The 18,430-nt window shown below is 52.9% G+C and overlaps 1 protein-coding gene across 3 annotated transcripts in view; it reads right to left on the reverse strand.

Annotated features, from left to right (window-relative positions):
* Positions 1 to 2,817: 2,817 nt before the first annotated feature.
* The window catches only part of TENT4A (terminal nucleotidyltransferase 4A), an 18,950-nt gene continuing 3,337 nt past the window's right edge, over positions 2,818 to 18,430 (reverse strand). Inside the window, exons 4-12 of one of the 3 annotated variants that reach the window (XM_024752514.1) lie at positions 17,173 to 17,280; positions 16,048 to 16,176; positions 13,283 to 13,496; positions 11,255 to 11,381; positions 10,108 to 10,208; positions 9,251 to 9,423; positions 8,650 to 8,808; positions 6,599 to 6,763; positions 2,818 to 5,072 (exon numbers count right to left, since the gene is read on the reverse strand). In XM_024752514.1, the coding sequence (XP_024608282.1) occupies positions 4,878 to 5,072; positions 6,599 to 6,763; positions 8,650 to 8,808; positions 9,251 to 9,423; positions 10,108 to 10,208; positions 11,255 to 11,381; positions 13,283 to 13,496; positions 16,048 to 16,176; positions 17,173 to 17,280 (1,371 nt within the window). In that variant the 3' untranslated portion in view covers positions 2,818 to 4,877. The other 2 variants (XM_024752515.1, XM_024752516.1) reach the window with 2 other exon arrangements.

Raw genomic sequence — 18,430 nt, forward strand, 5'->3', positions numbered from 1 at the left:
CACTAAGTACTTAGAACGTCAGCCTTGTCTCTGCGGGGCCCTCAGCCCCGGCCTTAGCTGACCCCCACCCCCGCCCCCGCTGTCCCTTCCCCTGCGCGAAGGGCCGAGGGGTGCGGGTCTTGCCGGGAGAATGCAGTTGAGAGACAACAGTGAGGGATCTGACCACGAGGGCCTGAGTGCGCTTGAAGCTGGATGAGAAAGGAGGCGCCAGGGGCAGAGGAAGATGGGGTCCATCAGGAAGGAGCCGAAAGGACCAGAGGGTGGGATGAGAGCGCACTTTCCGGAATCAGCCTTTATGAGGGCCACTATCTTACGACATAAACACTGGCCATGAAAACCAAGTCCAGGTGGTTTTCTCATAACCATTTGAACACATCAACCCAGGGGGCTTCCGGCTGGCCCTCAACACCAGTGTGAGGCAAAGGGGTTCAGCCTGAAGTCAGCAGTCTCTCCGGGGATCACGGGAGACCTTGAGGTGCTCCGGGCTGGCACGCGGTTCCAATGAAGGCAGAACTCGCCCTACCTTCTGAAAACCCCACTAACAAACACCGGGTTTATCCATCTTGCCCAGAATTCACTCTGGGGCCTGTGAATCACGAATTGGTCCTTCTCCAGGACCCTGTGATGCTGGGAGACTGACAGCGGATGACACCAGCCGGTGTGGCCAGGGTGCCTTCCTCATCAACTGCTGGGGAACTGCCCTGCCCGCACGCAGCCAAGGAAACACAGTAATGAAACCTATTCTTGAGTCGCTCTTAACCAATGGGAAGTAGCCCCAAGGGTGGGGTGTTTGGGGTTCTGTGCTTCATGGTAGCCACTATCCACTGTCATCAGCTTGCTCTGGTCATCTAAGTCGCCTAAAGATTGGCAAGAGCTTTGCAAGTCCTGAAGTGTAATGATAAACATCACACCCTCCTCGAAGTTTCATCAAATCATCACAGGGGGTGGATGTAGCCAATATTTCATAATAACTTTAAATGGAGGATAAGCTACAAAAATATTGAAATACTATTTTGCACACCTTAAACTAATATTGTAAGTCAACTATACTTCACTAGAAAAATAATACGTTTTAAAAAATCATCACAAGGTGACTGAAACAAAAACGTGTACGTGTGTCTGGATTACCAATGTCACCGCCACCGTGCACACAGGCTGTCTGGGGCCCACGTGCCAGGCACCTCGAATGGGGATAAGACAGGGCACGAGAAACCCTGCAGCAACTCGAAGAGGAAATCCTGGAGGGAATTCCCTGGTGGTCCAGTGGTTAGGGCTCCACGCTTTCATTGCCGAGGGCCCAGGTTCAATTCCTGCTCAGGGAACTAAGATCCCACAAGCCACGAATCTCAAACAAACAAACAAACAAATAAATAAATGAAAAGGGAAGTCCTGGAGACGTGGTCGCGAAGGGTTTATCTGGAAGCCTGGGAGTCAGCGCTGATGGGCCCTGAGACAACGTGCTGGATGGGCAGAGGGTCACACACACTGAGGCCGAGCCGCGGTGGGACCCTCACGACAGCCGACGCTGGCTCGCCAAGTCCCGGGAGGACGCAGGGCCCCGCCGGGACAGCACAGGTACCGCCTCCCCTCTGAGCTCCCCGAGGCCCTGCTTACACTTCAGGTAACCGCAGTCTCCACGCCCCCGGGTTCCAGGCTCCCGGTGCAACTGGCCTGTTCAGCCCCTGCTCCTCGGGGAGGCCTCAAGTATCTGCGGTCACACCATCCGAGCTCCTGCGGAGAGCTGTGGGCAGAAACCCCGAGGCGGCCAAGGGCGACCCCAGACCCCCGCCCATCACCCCATCCACCAGGCGGCCTTACCAGCTCCACCTCCAGGCCGACCCCGGATCCTAAACCCGCACTGCAGCCCGTCCAGTGCCCCGAGCAGCCGTCCTCTCTCACTTAGACCATTCCAGCACCATCCTCCAGAGGTGGCCACAGTGGCACGGAGAGCCTCCCGCCTCCCCTCGCGGCCTCCAGGGGCTCGCCCAGCCCACCGCCCTCCTATCTAGCTCCTGCACCCTGCCTCGGCCATCAGGCCTCCTGCAGTGCTCCTGATGCACCCAGCTCCCTGGCGCCACTCAGGCCCCGGGCTCCAGGCCGCCCCAGCCGGTCCTGTTAAGAAAAACACACCCGTCACTCTTCACCTCCAGCCACGGCATCCTGCCCTGCTGAGGCCACGTGGCGTCGGCTGCTCTCGGAGGTCTCCTGCGACCCCACTGGAACGTGGGTGCCTGAGGAGCAGGCCTGGCATCTCCGGACAGCACCTGTCCAGGGCACCCTCGGAAGGTGGAAGGACCCGAAGGAACACTGGACCCACGACACCAGCCTTACAGCACGCCAGGCTCTACCAACCAGGTCCTGGAGCACCCCACTCGCGGGCATCGCAGCCCGGGACAAGCGGCTCAGTCACTCACTGGTAAGAAATGTTATACGTTTCCTTATAAATCCTAATCATCAGCTACATTAAGACGCACTGTGACGTTCGGTGGTTTAAAATGCGTTATTTTGAAGTGATAATAACGTTGACCTCAGAGAGCCGTGGAAGAAACAGATGAGTCGTCGGGAAGTCAGTACGGTGTCACACCGCGCACAAAGAGCATCATTTAAATGGCTTTGGCGCACCCTGCCAGCCTAGCCTGTGGCGGGTCTGGTTCTCCTGCGCTCAGCCTGCAACCTCACCAGGTTCTGAGTTCACCGAAACCAGTGGTAACACAATGGCCCGCCCTCCGAACTTAGAGAAGTCAAGAACATAAACTGCAGGAGCCGTAACACAACATACACCCCGCAAGGAAAGACACACTCAAACACAACCACCTCCTGGTTTCCAAAGTTTATTAAAAATCAAAGAATAGAAAAACTTTACATAAAAATATGTCAATTTTAGCTCCCACATTGTTGTCCACACACACAAAAAATCGAAACGTGATATCCTGTTGTCAGGCCCGCGGCGCGTGGCCACAGGCGGCCGGGCCAATTCATTGGTTCACCGTGACGGGGCTGGAGCCTGGCGCCCGGGTCAGGGACTGAGGGTCCCGAGGCACACCCGAGGGCGCTCCCACGGTACCCCGCAGTCCCCCGCAGCGTTTCCTTGGAGGAGGGTTACAGTCAATATTGCTAACGCGTAGAGATTAGTGCAGGCCTACGGATCAGTTTTTATAAATATTTCTTTATCAATAGGTTCATGATTTAAATATCTTTAAATACTTTTGATAACCTCCGATCATCAAGAACTGCAGACAAAGTGTGCTACTCGGCTCTGGGAGCCTCCCAGGGAGCCCTGCAGGCGCGGCCAGCCGCTCTCAACGCACGGGGGCCAGTCCTGCTTCCAGGGGGCCCGCAGATGCGGTGAAGCTCTCTACACTCAGACCCCACTTGAGGACGCCCCGCTTCTGCATGTCACTGGGGTCACGGCAGTAAGCTTCTCGTCCCAACCTTCTCTGCTAGTGGACTTCAAAGACCATCCCACCTGTAGCGTCAGCAGGGCCAGGACTCCCATTTTAAAAATGGGAGTCGGATGACCTAGAAGAGGCACCTAACTCCCAGGACACCTGTGGTGCTCCAAAAACTCAGGGTGAGGCAGGATGGGTATATTAGTGTTCAAAAACGGGTAACAAAGACAGTGGCTGTCCTGGCAGAACACACTTGCATAGTATACCTGTATGCTTGTCGAGTCGGGCGCCAGCCGCTCCGGGGCCCGACACTGGGCTGTGCTCTCCTGTGATGTGTTAAAAACCCCTCCACAGCGCACTGAGCAGCTCAAGTGCTTCTCCTATATTTGCTCTTAACAGAACGAATGCATACTGCTACAGATTCCACAATGGAATCAACATAATTCCTTTCTCCACATTCCTAAAACTGGGTACCATTGTCCGTGACGCTGTTCACCAGACCCATCGTTTACAGGCTATGTTACTAAAACTGAGGCGTTTCAAAGTTCACATTTGCTTAAGATTTCATAATGTGACAACCTTTTCTCCCCATAGAAAGTTATACACTCTGGCACTCTAAATGCTGGGTCTGTTGTCTAGTTTAAAAGAACCAAACCCAAAACATTAAAACTCCACGGTCAGAGCAAGACAACAGACAGGCCGGACGGCAGAGCCGGCGGGCAGCTGGTCAGAAGGCTTCGGAGCCAAACCCCTTCGGAAACCCGCTGGGGGGGCGGGTGAGGGGGAGACTCGGCTCCTTCACCACGAACTGAGAGGCCTCACGTCTGACCAAAAGAAGGAACATAAAAATAAGCCCCAAGCCCCTCGTTCGCGGTGTTCGTAACAACGCCCATCAGACAACCAGCCGACAGGATGAACCCAACTTAGAAAATGCAACTCGGGAAAGGATCTAAGCTCGTTTAAAAAAATTCCCTTCTCCCTTAAATATAACTTATGTGAAAATATGAAATTAAATAAAAAATATCTGAGTTATTGCACAAATCATAAATTTCCAATATTTACATAGAAAAAGAGTTCTGAAATTTGAAACAAAATGTGAGGGCAGTAAAACAAGGATGACCTCCCAACAAATAACGGGGTTCGATCTCCGTTGCTCTGACAACGTGGAATGAAGTACCAACGCAAAGGACAGACACGGTACCGAGAAAGGCCAAGGCCCCGTCCGTCCCCGCAGTTCCTGGTCCAGCACTGAAGGGAGACTCCTGGGAAGGCAGAAGGCAGCGTCCACGTCCAGTAAGGCTCCACAGACGAGCACGGGAGCCGTTCTTCATGATGGACGTGGCCACCACACAAGGAACATGCAGAGAGAGCAGCCGAGGGCGCCGGGGGCCCGGCTGGCGTGCCGGGTGCTGGTCTCAGGTCCCGGGGGCGCCGAGGCCACCCAGCTCCAGTCTGGGAGGTGTGGGCCGGGTGGCGCCTCCAGGAGTATTATCTGCTGAGACTGACGGGCAGGCTGTCCCTCGTGTGTGTGTGTTTTCTCCTCCTCCAGCCGGCGCGGTTATACTGGTGGTGCCCCCGGTTGCCCACGGGAGGCCGCACCCCTCCGCTGCCCACCGCACTGTAGCTGCCGCCTTGGCCGTGGCTGTGGGAGCCCTTCATGGACAGTTTCATGCCGCTGTGCTGCTGAGGGGACCAAGAAGGACACAGGGTTGGAGGCCATCCTGGACAGGGCCCACGTGGAGACCCGCCGCCTCCGTGGGCTGGGAGCCCGAGCGAGAAGGAGACACGACCCCGTTGGGGGGTCTGAAGGGCTGCGGGCCCGCGGAAGGGCTGCAGGCTGCGCACGGTGGCCCGCTGCACATGTGCACGTGACCCCAGACGCGACGGGACCGACAGCGAGCCTCCGCTCACGCCTCACAGGGACTCCTGTTGCTACCTCCAGACACGGAGAACTACCCCTAACCCAGAGCGTTGGCAACACGAGAACTGTGGGCCTGTTTCAAACCACACGTGTTCATATCCAAATACGTCTGGAACCTCACTTCTAGCTGCTTCTACGTGTCCGCAGAGATAAGAGGGTCCCTCTCACTTTCTCCCCCAGACTTCGACCATGACATTCTGGAAACACACGAGAGGGTTCCACGTCAGTGGGGTGTGTGCAGGCTGCTCCCAGGCCGCCAAGCCCCACGCACAGCAGACCAGGGAACACATGGCTGGTCTCAGGAAGGTTTCAGAGCAAAACCAGCAGAAGGGGGTTAAGAAGGAAAGCCAAAATGCTATTATTAAGGAAGAGCACTTTTGCCCTCTGCAAAGTTGTAATTTCATCCTGAGTATTTCTAACAGATCAGCGTAGCAAGCCAGGTAGCGACAGGATGGATAAATCCAGGAAGGAACGTTCTATTACTTAACTCTAAATGAAAAAGATAAGCAGGACTCAGTGACACAGGTCCAAAGAGCCAACCCTCAGGGATCAAAACTTACTGGCAAATGTGATTAGACAAGCAACAGAGAGCGCTGACCAGAGCGGAGGTGGACAAGCGCCGTCAGCCTGGGCGCGTTGGCCTTCGGGCCTCGCACCCCGACCCCCATGCCTGGACACGGTCATGGTTCTTTCCAACATCCTGGCACCTTAACAACGACCTGTCTTCCTGATACCAAGTTTCTAATGTGTGGGATCTGGACTTAGAGCAGCCACAGGGCAATGGACAAACGCATTCACAGGGACCACCCCACCCCGGTCACTAGAAAACCAATCGCACGCAGGCCCTGCCAGGCCCTCTGCCCAGGGCACCCACGGCAAAGAACAGGGAGGGAGTGAAACTGTGGGAAGACAACACTGCTCACGGTGTGATTGTTCCTGGTTTCATCATCTGCTTCTTGAAAACCAAAGTTCTTTTAGCGTGTAAATTAACAGAAAAATGGGAAATCAAAATATTCTTCGCTTCAAACATAATTTTTATGCTAACAAATTCAACAGAAAAAAGAGATGCATGATGAATTAAACTACACGAAATTTTAAAATAATTTCTTAACACTTGTAAAGTTTTGTTTGTTACAAGGGAAGGCAAACATGAAGCTGAATGATCAGAGAAGAAAAAAAAAAAAAGAATCTCTGTGGAATTCCCTCTCTGGTGGAGAAAGCATTAAGTACCGGGCTATCACAAACCTGCTTGGTGGGAACCCAGGACCCGGGCGGACAGGACTCATACCTTGTGATACAGGTGAGGGCTGGAGAGCGCGTTGGGCGGCGCAGATGGGACGGCCGGGGAAGACACGTGGTGGACAGCTTTCAGCGCCGGAGCTGCTTCGATGCCAGCTGGTCTACAGGGCACGGGGGCCACCCCGAGCGTTGGTGGAGGTATAGTAAACCTGGTCTGGGAGAGAACGAGCAGAGACATCCATGAGGCACCAACGCAACACAGGCTAAACCAGCCCGTCCTTACCATGGGCGCCGACGAGGGTGCCATCTGCAAACAGGCCCCTTAGCTTGTGCCTGACTACAACATCTTATTTTGAATCGGACACATTCTATACTCTGAAACGGCAACGACGGTGTGAAGTATGTCCAGTCACCCAAGTCGTGAGGTTTTAATATTCACTGAAGACCAAACAATTCAAAAACATTACAGTCATCAAAATACCTGTACCCCCTGGTCTCCAGAAAGGCCTCAGCAAGGCAGATGACAGGCGTGAGGCTGGCCCGAGTGAAGGCCCACAGACGGGGTGGACACCCTCCCCGCTCTCGTCAGAGTCCCCAACGCTTCCGTCTTTGCGTCACTGGCCCGTCATGGGGCAGAGGTGCTGGCGGGAGCCCCTCCACTCACTTTCAACAACCTCACTGCTCTCGTCTTAAAAGTGGATGCATTTGCCCCAAAGACCTCTGGAGCGTGACCGTGGCCACCGGGGCAGCGGCTGCAGCAGGAGCTGGGGCCTCAGGGATGCGCTCGGGGGCTGCAGGACACACACAGTGCCCCTTCCTCACACCTCCTCCCCCCCGACCCCGGGGCCTGAGCACACCCGCGGCCTCTCCTCCGTGGGGGCTCTGCGCCCCCGGGGGCATGGCTTCACGGCCCCAACTCTAAGTCCCCACTGCACCCCGAGTGGGCAGGGGAGACTGTACACGTGAGGTTTTCAAGTGGGATTTCCCTTAGTTACCCCACTGGAAGTAATGTTTGAAGTTTGGGAATACAATGAGAAAGTGGGCTTTGAGCCTCGTCTTAAAACTTGAATGACCTTAGCTTCTGCCTCACTCACTGTCCGTGCGGGTGACAGATGGGACCCGGCACAGCATGTGGCCCTGACCATCCCCCCGACATCCCCAGCATCCTGGAGGGAGAGCACAGGCAGCATGGATCGGCACACAGCTCTCGAGGGAGCTGAGCCCAAGGAAAGGTTAGAGCCAAGTTCATCATCTGTGGCAGTTTACTTTCACAGCGCAGGCACCTGCCTCTTCATTTCACGCTTACGTAGCAACTGAAGGCTTCTGGGGGTGCTATGCTGATGGCCGCCACCACGCATCCTGGGCCCACTGCCCTCAGTCCCCGCGGCCTGAGGCGTGTCCCGAGAACGCCCTGCCTGGATGGAGAGCCAAGCAACGCAGAGGAACTCGGCAATACATTCGCACGCATCCACGTTGCTTTACACTCAGATTATACCCCACACTGTAGAAACAGGTTCTACTTTAGAAGTCAATTAACGTGACGGGTTTTATGTACGTGTAATTGATGTATATTTGGGAAGTAGGTACAAATTTAAAATATTTAAAATTAACTTTTACGCTCTAATTTTGTCTAAATTTTTTAAAAGAGGACATATTCAAATAGAAAAAAAACCTATAAATACTGCCTAATGGATAACGTGGAAAAGTCAAAGTTTATATCAAAACTTAGTAAGAGTGTAAACACTGAGAATCTAGGGGAGAGCAAGGACAGTGTCCGTCTCTGCCCAGGGACAGCAGCAGAGTCCCTCTCTCAGCATGGCCCCAGGGAGGTGGCCTCACGCTTGCAGAAAAGCCACCTCGGTGCCCGGGAACCAAGAGTCCCCTCACTGCAAACACAGGGCCTGGCGGGCCTCAACTGCACGGACGTCCCTTGAACAACAATTACATCCTATCCACCCACAGAAGATGAGAATTTCCTTCAAGACAGAAGTGGAACTTCCAAAGACTTAAAGTTGCTTCTCTAAGTTCTACCGTATCAGCCAGTCCTACAGCGCAGGCAGCAGCTGGGAGCTGGTCCCGAGGCAGTCACCAGCCACGTACCTGGGTGTTAGTTGCCATGACCAGCGTCCTGGGCGTGGCCGACTGAGGTCTGCCGCTCGGCACGGGCAGGGCGGCAGGCAGGCTGGCCGGCAGAGGGGCAGGCGCCTGGAGGCTGAACTGGCGCACGCTGGGCGTCGGGCAGGGGGGCGTGTCCGAATCCTGGGGGTGACAAGAGGATGGCTGCACCCGAGGCCCGTGCCCCTAACATCGACGGGAGCGGCCAAGGGTGAGCCCCCAGGGTCCTGGGATGTGGGCAGCCCCAGTCTGCCCAGTTCTCCCCCGAGTCATAAGACCTGGGCAGAAGAATGTAAGTGAAGAAGAACGTAAAGGAGATGCAGAAGAGACGCCCAGACTGCAAAGTCTTATCTCTCAGTAAGTGGGTGAGACACGATCCATGGCAGCCATGCTGCGCGGGCCCACCGCCCCCGAGGGGCCGCGTGCCCGCCACCTGAGGCTCTTGGCACAGCGGGGACCGCTGGGCGCGCACGCGGGGTGGCCTCAGGCACACAGAGCAAGCGATAAAGCGAGGGGGGCAGAGTTTAAACTCACTGCTGCGGGCGTTTTCCACACACACACAAACACCCCCAGCAGAAACACTCACGATGTCACTTCCGGAGAGCGAGGACACAGAGGAGGCAGACGAGCCGGAGGACAGGAGCTGGGGGCTGGGCAGGGACAGGGCCAGGCGTGGGCCGCAGGGCGACTCGGGGTCCCGGCGCGGAGGCTGCTCCCCCTCGCACTTGCCCGTCCGCTCAGTGGTCTTAATCCTGTCGTCTGTGGAGGGAAGACAGAGCTGTCACGCACCTCAGCCCGAGGGCCCCGCCGCGCCTTAAACACTGCTCAGGGGCCTGACAACCGCGTTTCTAATTCACTTCGTTTCGATTAATTTTTAAAATTGCACTTCAGTTACTGGAGAACATTTAGATAGGCCTGGAGCAACGTGGATGTACAGTTTCATCTGGAAATTGCACAAACCCTGATCACGATGTGCTCTAGGTATAAAAACACACTGGATTTCAAGGGCACAGTACTGAAAAAAAAAATCTCAGTAACTCTGTATATTGACTACCTGTTAAAATGTTAATATTCTGAACACTAGAAGTTGAATAAAATATATTATCAAAATTAATTTCACCTGCTTCTTTCCACGCTGGCAATGCAGTTACTAGGAGCTTTAGAACTGCACGTGTGGCACACACGTTATTTCTACCGTACAGCACTGGCCTAACCTTAACAGTTTTAAATGAAACTCTCACAGAAAGCGAGGTCCCCCTGGAGTGAACAGTTTACCACCAAGGGACAAAGAGACACTGCTGCACCGACGGGTCGGGGGCGCAGCGACGGCCCGGGGCTGGCAGAGGTCCCCCTGGAGTGAACAGTTTACCACCAAGGGACAAAGAGACACTGCTGCACCGACGGGTCGGGGGGCGCAGCGACGGCCCGGGGCTGGCCTCTCACCGGGGTCTGGCGGCGCGTGGGCCCGGCCGCCCCACTTCTCCTTGATCCACGCCCGGTAGTCGATCACCTCCTGGGTCACCTTGATGATCCTCCCTAAGGTGCTGCAGCAGGAGGACACGGGCAGTCAATAGTCCTTCCCAGCAGCTACTTTACATTTTAACACAGAACCTCACTAAGCGAAAGGCGGGCAAAGAGCTGAAATAATTTTACAAATCTGTATGACTTCCGGGGTTTGAGCCCAAACATACTTTGCAATCACAGTACAGAAAAAATGGGTGCTCTTAGGCAGAAATCTTTGGACCTATGTCTATCTACAAAAGACTGCTGAAGCCCGGGGTCGAGTAGGGAAGCCCGCCCTCCCCAGCCCCAGTGACCACAGGGGTCCCGTTTCCCAGCACTCGGGCGAGACAGCGAGAGCCCAGCACGGGCCCAAAGCTCTGCCTGCAAACGCTGAGTGGACTGAGGCCGCAGAACCCTGTGCCGCCACCGCTGGGGCCAGGCCTCAGAGGCCACTGTCTCCATCACCTGCCGAGGATGGAGGGGGCGGTCCTGCTGCGGTGACCACTGGTGACCATCACCTCAGCCTTCCTCTCAACTTCCCTCTCCCCCACCCCAAGTCCCTCCACCTCCACCACAGCAGCAGCATCTGGGCTAAGAAATATTGCTCATCGCCAATCAAAGCATACACCACGAGAGTGCACACTCAAAACGGGGAATGGGGGACAAGTGTGCAGGAAGGGGCCGGGGCGGGGGGCAGACGTGTCCCTCGGAGCTGAGCACCCACATTTTGAAGACGGCCTGAGAAAAAGCACCACGTGCCACAGCTTTAAAAGCCAGAAATGAGCTCCCCAAAACTAACACCCTGAGGAAACGTTAACTCCCTAAATAAAAACTTTCCACCCTTGAGCACGATGAGCATCCTGAACTCCGGAAAGGCCTCCCTTTACCAGTACTTCCCAGTTCTCCCAAGAGAGGGTGGAAAGGCCTCCCTTTACCAGTACTTCCCAGTTCTCCCAAGAGAGGGTGGAAAGGCCTCCCTTTACCAGTACTTCCCAGTTCTCCCAAGAGAGGGTGGCACACCCGTCAACAGACAACAGAGGCCAGGGCGCCGGTGCTGCAGAGGCTGCGGCACCCAGGACAGGGCTACCTTTCGGAATCTCTGTTGGGATAGGACCTGGCGAGCGGCGATACGGCGTGGCTGAGAACGATGTAGGCGTAGTCGAACACCTGCTTCACTTGCATGGCCCCGTAGGAGCTCCGGCCCACGTCGTTCCCTGAAACAGAAAGGTTGCCGTGGGAGCTGCTACCCAGCCGCGTGGTCCTCTCGCGTGAGCCTTTCCCACACAGGCTCCCAGCCCTGAAACACCCTCCAGACCCCCCAGCACAGCTGGATCGGGCGCCAGGAAGTGCACAGCGCCCACCGCCGTGGGCAGCTGGGGGCGTTGCAGCCCGAGGGCCCCTCTCACCATCAGATCAGGATCCATGTCCGTTAAAGGAGCCGTCATTCATGGAGACAGAGTGACAGCTCCTCAAACGGTAGGGTCACCCCCCGGATGGCAGGAAGCACAATGGAGCCAAGGCACAACCTTAACCAGACGGCCAGGGCCTGCCCGAGAGGACAGGTCAGCCTGAGCCCCGCACCTGTCAGCACCGAGGGGGCCTGAAGGAGCAAACCCTCGAGGACAGAAGGTGCCAGGCCGAACTCTTGGGTGGATGGCAAATAAAGACGAAGCCACCACTGAAGTCGGCAAGAGCCACAGGCAAGGAGGTGACTTTTGTTAAGAATGGCAGGGTTTCCAATTTTAATTTTTACACGTAACTCGCTCTTCACAATTCAGGTGAGGGTGTTTTTTAGGAGATATATCCTTAAGTACTGGAATTGTCTCCTTTCCAGGTTTAATAATAATGTAACCCAGTAACTGTGTGGGTTTTCACTTTTCAGTTATATTTCAGCAAACACTGAAGACCAAGGAATTGCCTGCCATTTAACTGATTCAAACAGACAAACCGGTGAGAGAAACCTGTCCTACTGGGCTGAGGGATAAGCACCTGTGTGGACTACAGCGTTTACAGATCACAGAGGAGAGTCTTTCAACAGATTTTTAAGAAATAAATTTCATACCCCAGAAGCCACAAAACAAAACAGAAATCACAAATTTGAGGATGTTGGAAAACATATACAGGAGCAAAACAATAAAAAATACCAAATACAGACACAAGAGACAAAAGTACAGCATGTCAACAAAGAAAGGCTTCCCTGACGCACAGAGGACCTTACAAAGTCAGTGAGGACAGGCCAGCAGACAGATGGACAAAGCACATGAGCTCACACAAAAAGTAACACAAACGGCAGTGGACCTGGAGCTAACAATCTCCACCACCCTTCCTGTCACTTGTCTGTCACTGACTTTATCACCAACAGTAAGTACACTGTGTCACCTAATAAATGCTCGATAAACATTTTGTGCAATTGATAGTAACCATGTGTTTAACCTCACTCATCATTAAAGAACTGTAAGGTACGTGACAACGTGTACTGCACGGTCTCATCAGATCGGCAAAGATTTAAAAGACGGTCACCAAAGGTGTGGGTGTAAAGTGTCCTAACCTGCCTCGGGGTCTGCAAGGAGGAAGCCCTTACAACGAACACTCCCCATGCACAGAGGAAAAGGGTCTCGCGTGCATTGTTTAAATAAAATGACAAGCTGCAGTCTGTTGGTATTATGTGACGCCATTCAATTAATAAGGAGGCAACAATCAATGTTAATATCCACGTATGGAAAACTGGAGAAAAACACATCAAAAGGGAGGGGATCATGGCATACTTCACTTTTCTATGTGACAAACTTCTGGGAAGCAGATGGTTTATGATGGGTACGTAACACTTTTCTATTCAGAAAAAATAATTTTTTTTTCTTAATTCTCACTTTCTATGTTCTTCTGATTACAGAAAGTAAACGAAGTTGCAACTTTACAGTACGTTAATTAGAAGCATTAAGAATGAATTCTGAACATGCCACCATTAACTCTGTTAGTACAGCAGGAGCCTACATCAGATCACGTGCCCTCGGCTCAGTGTGGGGGGGGGGCCGGCGGGGGCCCGTGGATGCCCCTCCACACCCAGCTGGCGCGCGATGCCTCCATGCTGGGGCGAGTGCAAAGCGAGGGTCCTTACCAGGCAGCAGGGGGTCCTCAATGCACAGCATCGACGGCCTGTACCCGCTGGTCATGGCTTTCATGATCTCCTCTTTGGCGATATAGGCACCTCCTTCTTTTATTCTAATACCAGTTTTCAAGTAATTAAAATTTCTTCCGTAGAGTTCAAAAAATTCTACAAGAAGCATTCCAAGGTTTTCATCAGCTCTCCGGGCATCAATTCTTGGATGCAACTGTAAAAGCAAGGCATCCACAGTTTGTTCGGATTCTGGTCACTCTCTAGGGACAGCTGTGCGAGGTGGCATCAGCTAGCTAGCCAAGGATGCACACAGTCGGTGGCCCCCGCTTGCGCACCAGCACCGTGAGGACACTCGCAGAGGCAGCCAGGAGGCACCAACAGAGCCTGGATATCTTTTGCCAATCAAGAGTGCTCAAAAGAAATAAAAGTTTCTCATCTGAATTTTTATATTATACTTTAATTCTTTGAAATTTGTAACCCATATAGCTACCTCCTACACAGACATCTGATGAACCGCAAATTCCCAAGCACTGATAAATAAGTGGACCATATTCTGCACAATTTAGAGTCACCTAGATGGTGGAGGTGCTTTCACAGATTCTAATCTCAATTCCATTGTTCTGAAATACAGCCAACAGGGGGCAGTGTGAGACTGAACAGTACCACAGGGCAACGTGAAACGGTTAATGTTAACCGTGTACGGTAGTCAGCACCGCATCCTGATATTTACAGCAAACTCACACCCCTGCCCGGGCATACGGGTGCGCGTCAGCCTCAGCTCCACACCACGCGTTCTTGAAGCGGGTAATGGATTTATTCTGAAGCTCCAAGCCCCTGTCTACTGACCCCACCCAAGTGTCACTAACTTAAGAGGCTCACGAATGTGAGCAACAGGGACCTGCACTGCCCACTGTGACGGCCACGAGCCGTATGTGAGTATTTATATTTAAACGAATTAAAACAAACAAATTAAACATTCAGTTTGCTGGTCTGCTAGAGCCACACTGCCAGCGCCCCGTAAGCACACATGGCCATGCTGCTGGACCGAGCAGACAGCACTGCCCTCACACAGCAAGTCACACTGGACTGCAGCAATCAAGAAAAGGACGGTCAAGTCCAAAAGGACGTAAAAGTCCGAGTCCTAGCAGAAGCACAAGGGCTGAAAATGTTTATGACACAGGGCTCCTCAAGGAAATACGGTTTCTAAAGCCTGCAGGTGTTTTCAGGGTTCGGAAGACCTTACAAAGGCACAATGCTGCATTCTTACTTTTGCCTTACCTTCTCCCTTCCTTATTTTCCTGGCCTTAGTCAAAAATCATCCAGCTGAGAGCCCACCCAGGGCAAGGCTGGGCCTCCTGACCTCAATGAGCCGTGAAATGAACACAGACGCTACAGCAGTCACGGCTCTGAGGCAGGGCGGGCAAGGCACCGAGGGATGGGCAGGGGATAGCGGCCACCCCGCCCCGGCCAGGTGCGGCCTCCATGGTCACTTCAGATGGGGAGCCCAGCACCACAGAAGTGGGCAGTGGTCCATTACAAGGCTCCTGGAAGAGTTTCAATCAGGAAAACGGGAGGAGATAAATTAAGCGCACAACGTCGTGCTCTGTTCAAAATAACGTCCGGGGCTTCCCGGGTGGCGCAGTGGTTGAGAGTCCGCCTGCCAATGCAGGGGACGCGGGTTCGTGACCCGGTCCGGGAGGATCCCACATGCCGCGGAGCGGCTGGGCCTGTGAGCCATGGCCGCTGAGCCTGCGCGTCTGGCTCCGGAACGGGAGAGGCCACGACAGTGAGAGGCCCGCGTACCGTAAAAAAAAAAAAATAATGTCCGAAAACTCGGGAAGAACGGCTACCAGGGCAGCATCTCCGAGGTGAAAGGGGAGGCCAAGGCAGTGTCATTAGAACGGTAAGAAAATGGGCGCGGAACTCCATTTTCACTGTTCTTACAGCACCTCTGCAAAAACATGCCAAGGAAATCAACATGGTGAAAGGCGCTGTGACCAGCAATCCTACTGTCAGCTGTACTAATGACACTGAGAAAAATGACCAAATTCTGGACATAAAACCACAAATGCAAACCTACTGATAAATATGGAGGATGGTGCTGTGCAGCTACAACACAGGCACAGTCCTTCATTCCAGTAAATTTCAACGGGGCAATTCATGTCTCCGTTAACTTAGAGAATATATGTCTAAAAAGTAGTATAAGTATAGTTTATCACAGCATTTAATACTTAGGGAGGTTCTCTCTTGATTGATTTTTCCATGGTACTCAACAAAATAAGCGCAACAGATAATTAAAGACAAAATACTGACTTTTCATCACTCAGAAAAAAAAGCCCTCTTGAGTATTTTTTTACCTTCTGTGGTAGCCAACTATTTTTCTGAGACAAATTTTGCAGTATAAATCATAGTCAAGAACCGAGAAAAATAGTGTTTCACTGTCCCTCAAGGCATGAAATTTTTCTAAATATAAAGAGTGTTTCTTCAAGGTTAGATCAATATACACCCGATTGACAGAACGAGATAAGCCATCCCTCCAACAGTTAAATCGGATACAAAAATAAGCTACGAAGGAGCAAAGGAAATAGTATTGATCAAAACAGAGTTTTATGATGAAGACTAGAAGTCAATTTCTACCACACCAAACAGAATACCGAAGGGACAGCAAGGAGCTGGGACCCATGAAGCAGCCGGTAAGAGCGTCAAGGAAGGGCACTCCCACGGAAGCCTCAGGGTCAGGGGTTCTCGAGAGAAAGCACACCCACCTGCAGAAAGCTGATGGCCATTAAAATTAGGCTGTACGAGCTAATTCCACCTGTAAAAACTTCATTCAGGTCCCTCTGCAGGAGGAACTGTTTCAGTACTAAAATCAAGTAAGGCAGCAATGAATATTTCTGCAAATTCCAAAAGAAAAACATCATCTGGTTAGATTCTGTAGCTTTGAAGACTTCTCACACAGCAAATTCCACATGGCAGACAGGAAGCTCCCTTCATCCTCTTGCCCCTCGGAAGGCTCGAGGCCAATCATCCTCACACCGTAGGGGCCTGAGAATGAATTATGTGAGGGGCTCGTCAGGGCCACGCTGGGCCGCCCCCCGCCCCAGGTTATGGCTCAGCAGGGCTGAGGTGGGGAGCCTGCATGGAGACCCCAAGCCCAGTGGGGCTGGGGAGAGAATGAGCCTCTCCTCCCAGTGTCTCCCCGCTCGCCAGCAGCAGTGCGCAAACGCCAGCACTCAGAAGCACCCGTGAGAGGGGCAAGGGGGGCAGCAGGAGGCCAGCAGAAGGCAGCATCGCCAAACGCAGGGCGAAGGGTGGAGGGCAGAAGGGCTGAGAAGCGGGTGGAGGGATGTGGAAGCTCCTGCTGCTTTTCCTGCTCTGCTGGGGTAGAAATGGCCCTTCAGGCAGGCAGGATGGTGCAGAGGGAAGGGGAGCACGTGGTCCCGCAACTGTGGGCAGAGGCAGGGTCCAGATGATGGGGCTGGGGTCGCCTCGCCACCTCCACGGCAACAGGAGGGAAGGACTCTCCGTTTAACTGCACCACACACCTGGTCAGAGTCCAGTGAATGCGTCCCATCCTCAGGCACTGAGACCACCCAAAGTAAGCAAATCTACATGCACTCCACTGTGATGTACTCAACTTGCAATCAGGCACGCTGAGCTACAGGGATGGTCATTTTGTCATAACTAGAAAGAATATTTCAACAAAGTGCTCTAAAATAATGCTCGAGTGTATGAAATGGTTAGCCGAGGAAGGCAAATCTGCAAAACAGCTCTGTAGTTTCGAAGTGTCTCTAGAAACAGTACTGTAGGATAAATTCAACTGCTACAGTCTTTGGCGTTAAAGATTATCACCCCCTGGTTTTTACTGTGCGAACTTGCTGAGACAGCACCTTCATGTAATTCTTGATGAACTCTGCTGCCCGGACCCCAGTCTCCATGTTAAAGCTGATGTCGACTTTAACTTCCGTCTCCTGGTCTGTGAGTTTTATGATCGGTACCTGCAAGGATTTAATTGTGCTTTAGAAAACAGAAAATTGTGCTTTAATAGGCAACGTTTTCCACGGTCAGGCATCAGATGTTTCCCAAGTTGTACAGAGGGTTTTTCTCCTTATACACAGAAGGGGCTTGGAGATCATGAACCCCAGATTGTAAAGATGAGAAGAAAAGGGACTTTCCCAGCATCAACCCCATGAGCCCCCAAGGCCGCCCCCCGATCCGACTACAGCTAGCGCTCATCTCTGCCCGGCCCTGCCGGCCTGACCCGGCGCCTCACTGGTGACCGAGCATCAACCACGGGCTCTCTGCAGGACCTGTGCTCCCCAAACCTGCCTACCGCGAGGGGAAGCCAGCTAAGGCCCTGTCCCCCCATGAGGGCCTGGGGATGGGCAGAGCTTTTGGTCCCCAAATCACATTTGCTAGAATTTCTGAAAGCATTCAAAGTAACTTCAAAGCTGTTTTTTAAATTATATTTTGTACTGATATTGTTTTTCCAAACAACTCTACTGTGGGTTTTCATTCTTTAAGACAATTTAACTTAAAAACAATTTTTTTCCCTGAAAATCAAGTAAAAGGCTATTCTGTAAATGCTCTCAGTAACAAGAATCATCACCAAAAGGCACCCAAAACCGGCCTCATAAAAGCTGCCCAAGCAACCATTCAGACCACACCTGCCCCACACAAAACTGTGTTCTTACAGAAAAAAAGGCAGCCTCTAAGGAACAAAAAAGGACATTCTCTCCGCCAAAACAATTGGGGTCTCACGAAAGGTTTAAAATGTCTGGAAGTCAACAGAGGAACACGCTCTTCAGTGCACACCTGCTCTGGGCTCTAAAACATATACACCTGGGGGCAAACTGCCCAGGACATGTATGAGAGGGACAGGCCAGCAGGTGGTGACAGTCTCTCCTGGAGATCACCTCCACCACCAGGCAGGGCGAGGTCCAAGGAGGCAGAGGAAACAAAACACTTTCCCAAAGAACAGATCAAAACTGCTTCAGAAGGAGCCTATGGTCAAGGGCCCATGCCTCCCGGACGGGGTAAACTCCTCAGGAGCCAGCATCTTCCCCGGCACCTCTGGACACAGCTATGAAGCCTCTTCTATACGCACAGACTTTTCTCCCCAAGTCACTCCTCCCACCCTCCTGCCTT

Source organism: Neophocaena asiaeorientalis, unplaced genomic scaffold (assembly GCF_003031525.2).
Source record: "Neophocaena asiaeorientalis asiaeorientalis breed wild unplaced genomic scaffold, Neophocaena_asiaeorientalis_V1.1 scaffold52, whole genome shotgun sequence".
NCBI lineage: Eukaryota > Metazoa > Chordata > Mammalia > Artiodactyla > Phocoenidae > Neophocaena > Neophocaena asiaeorientalis.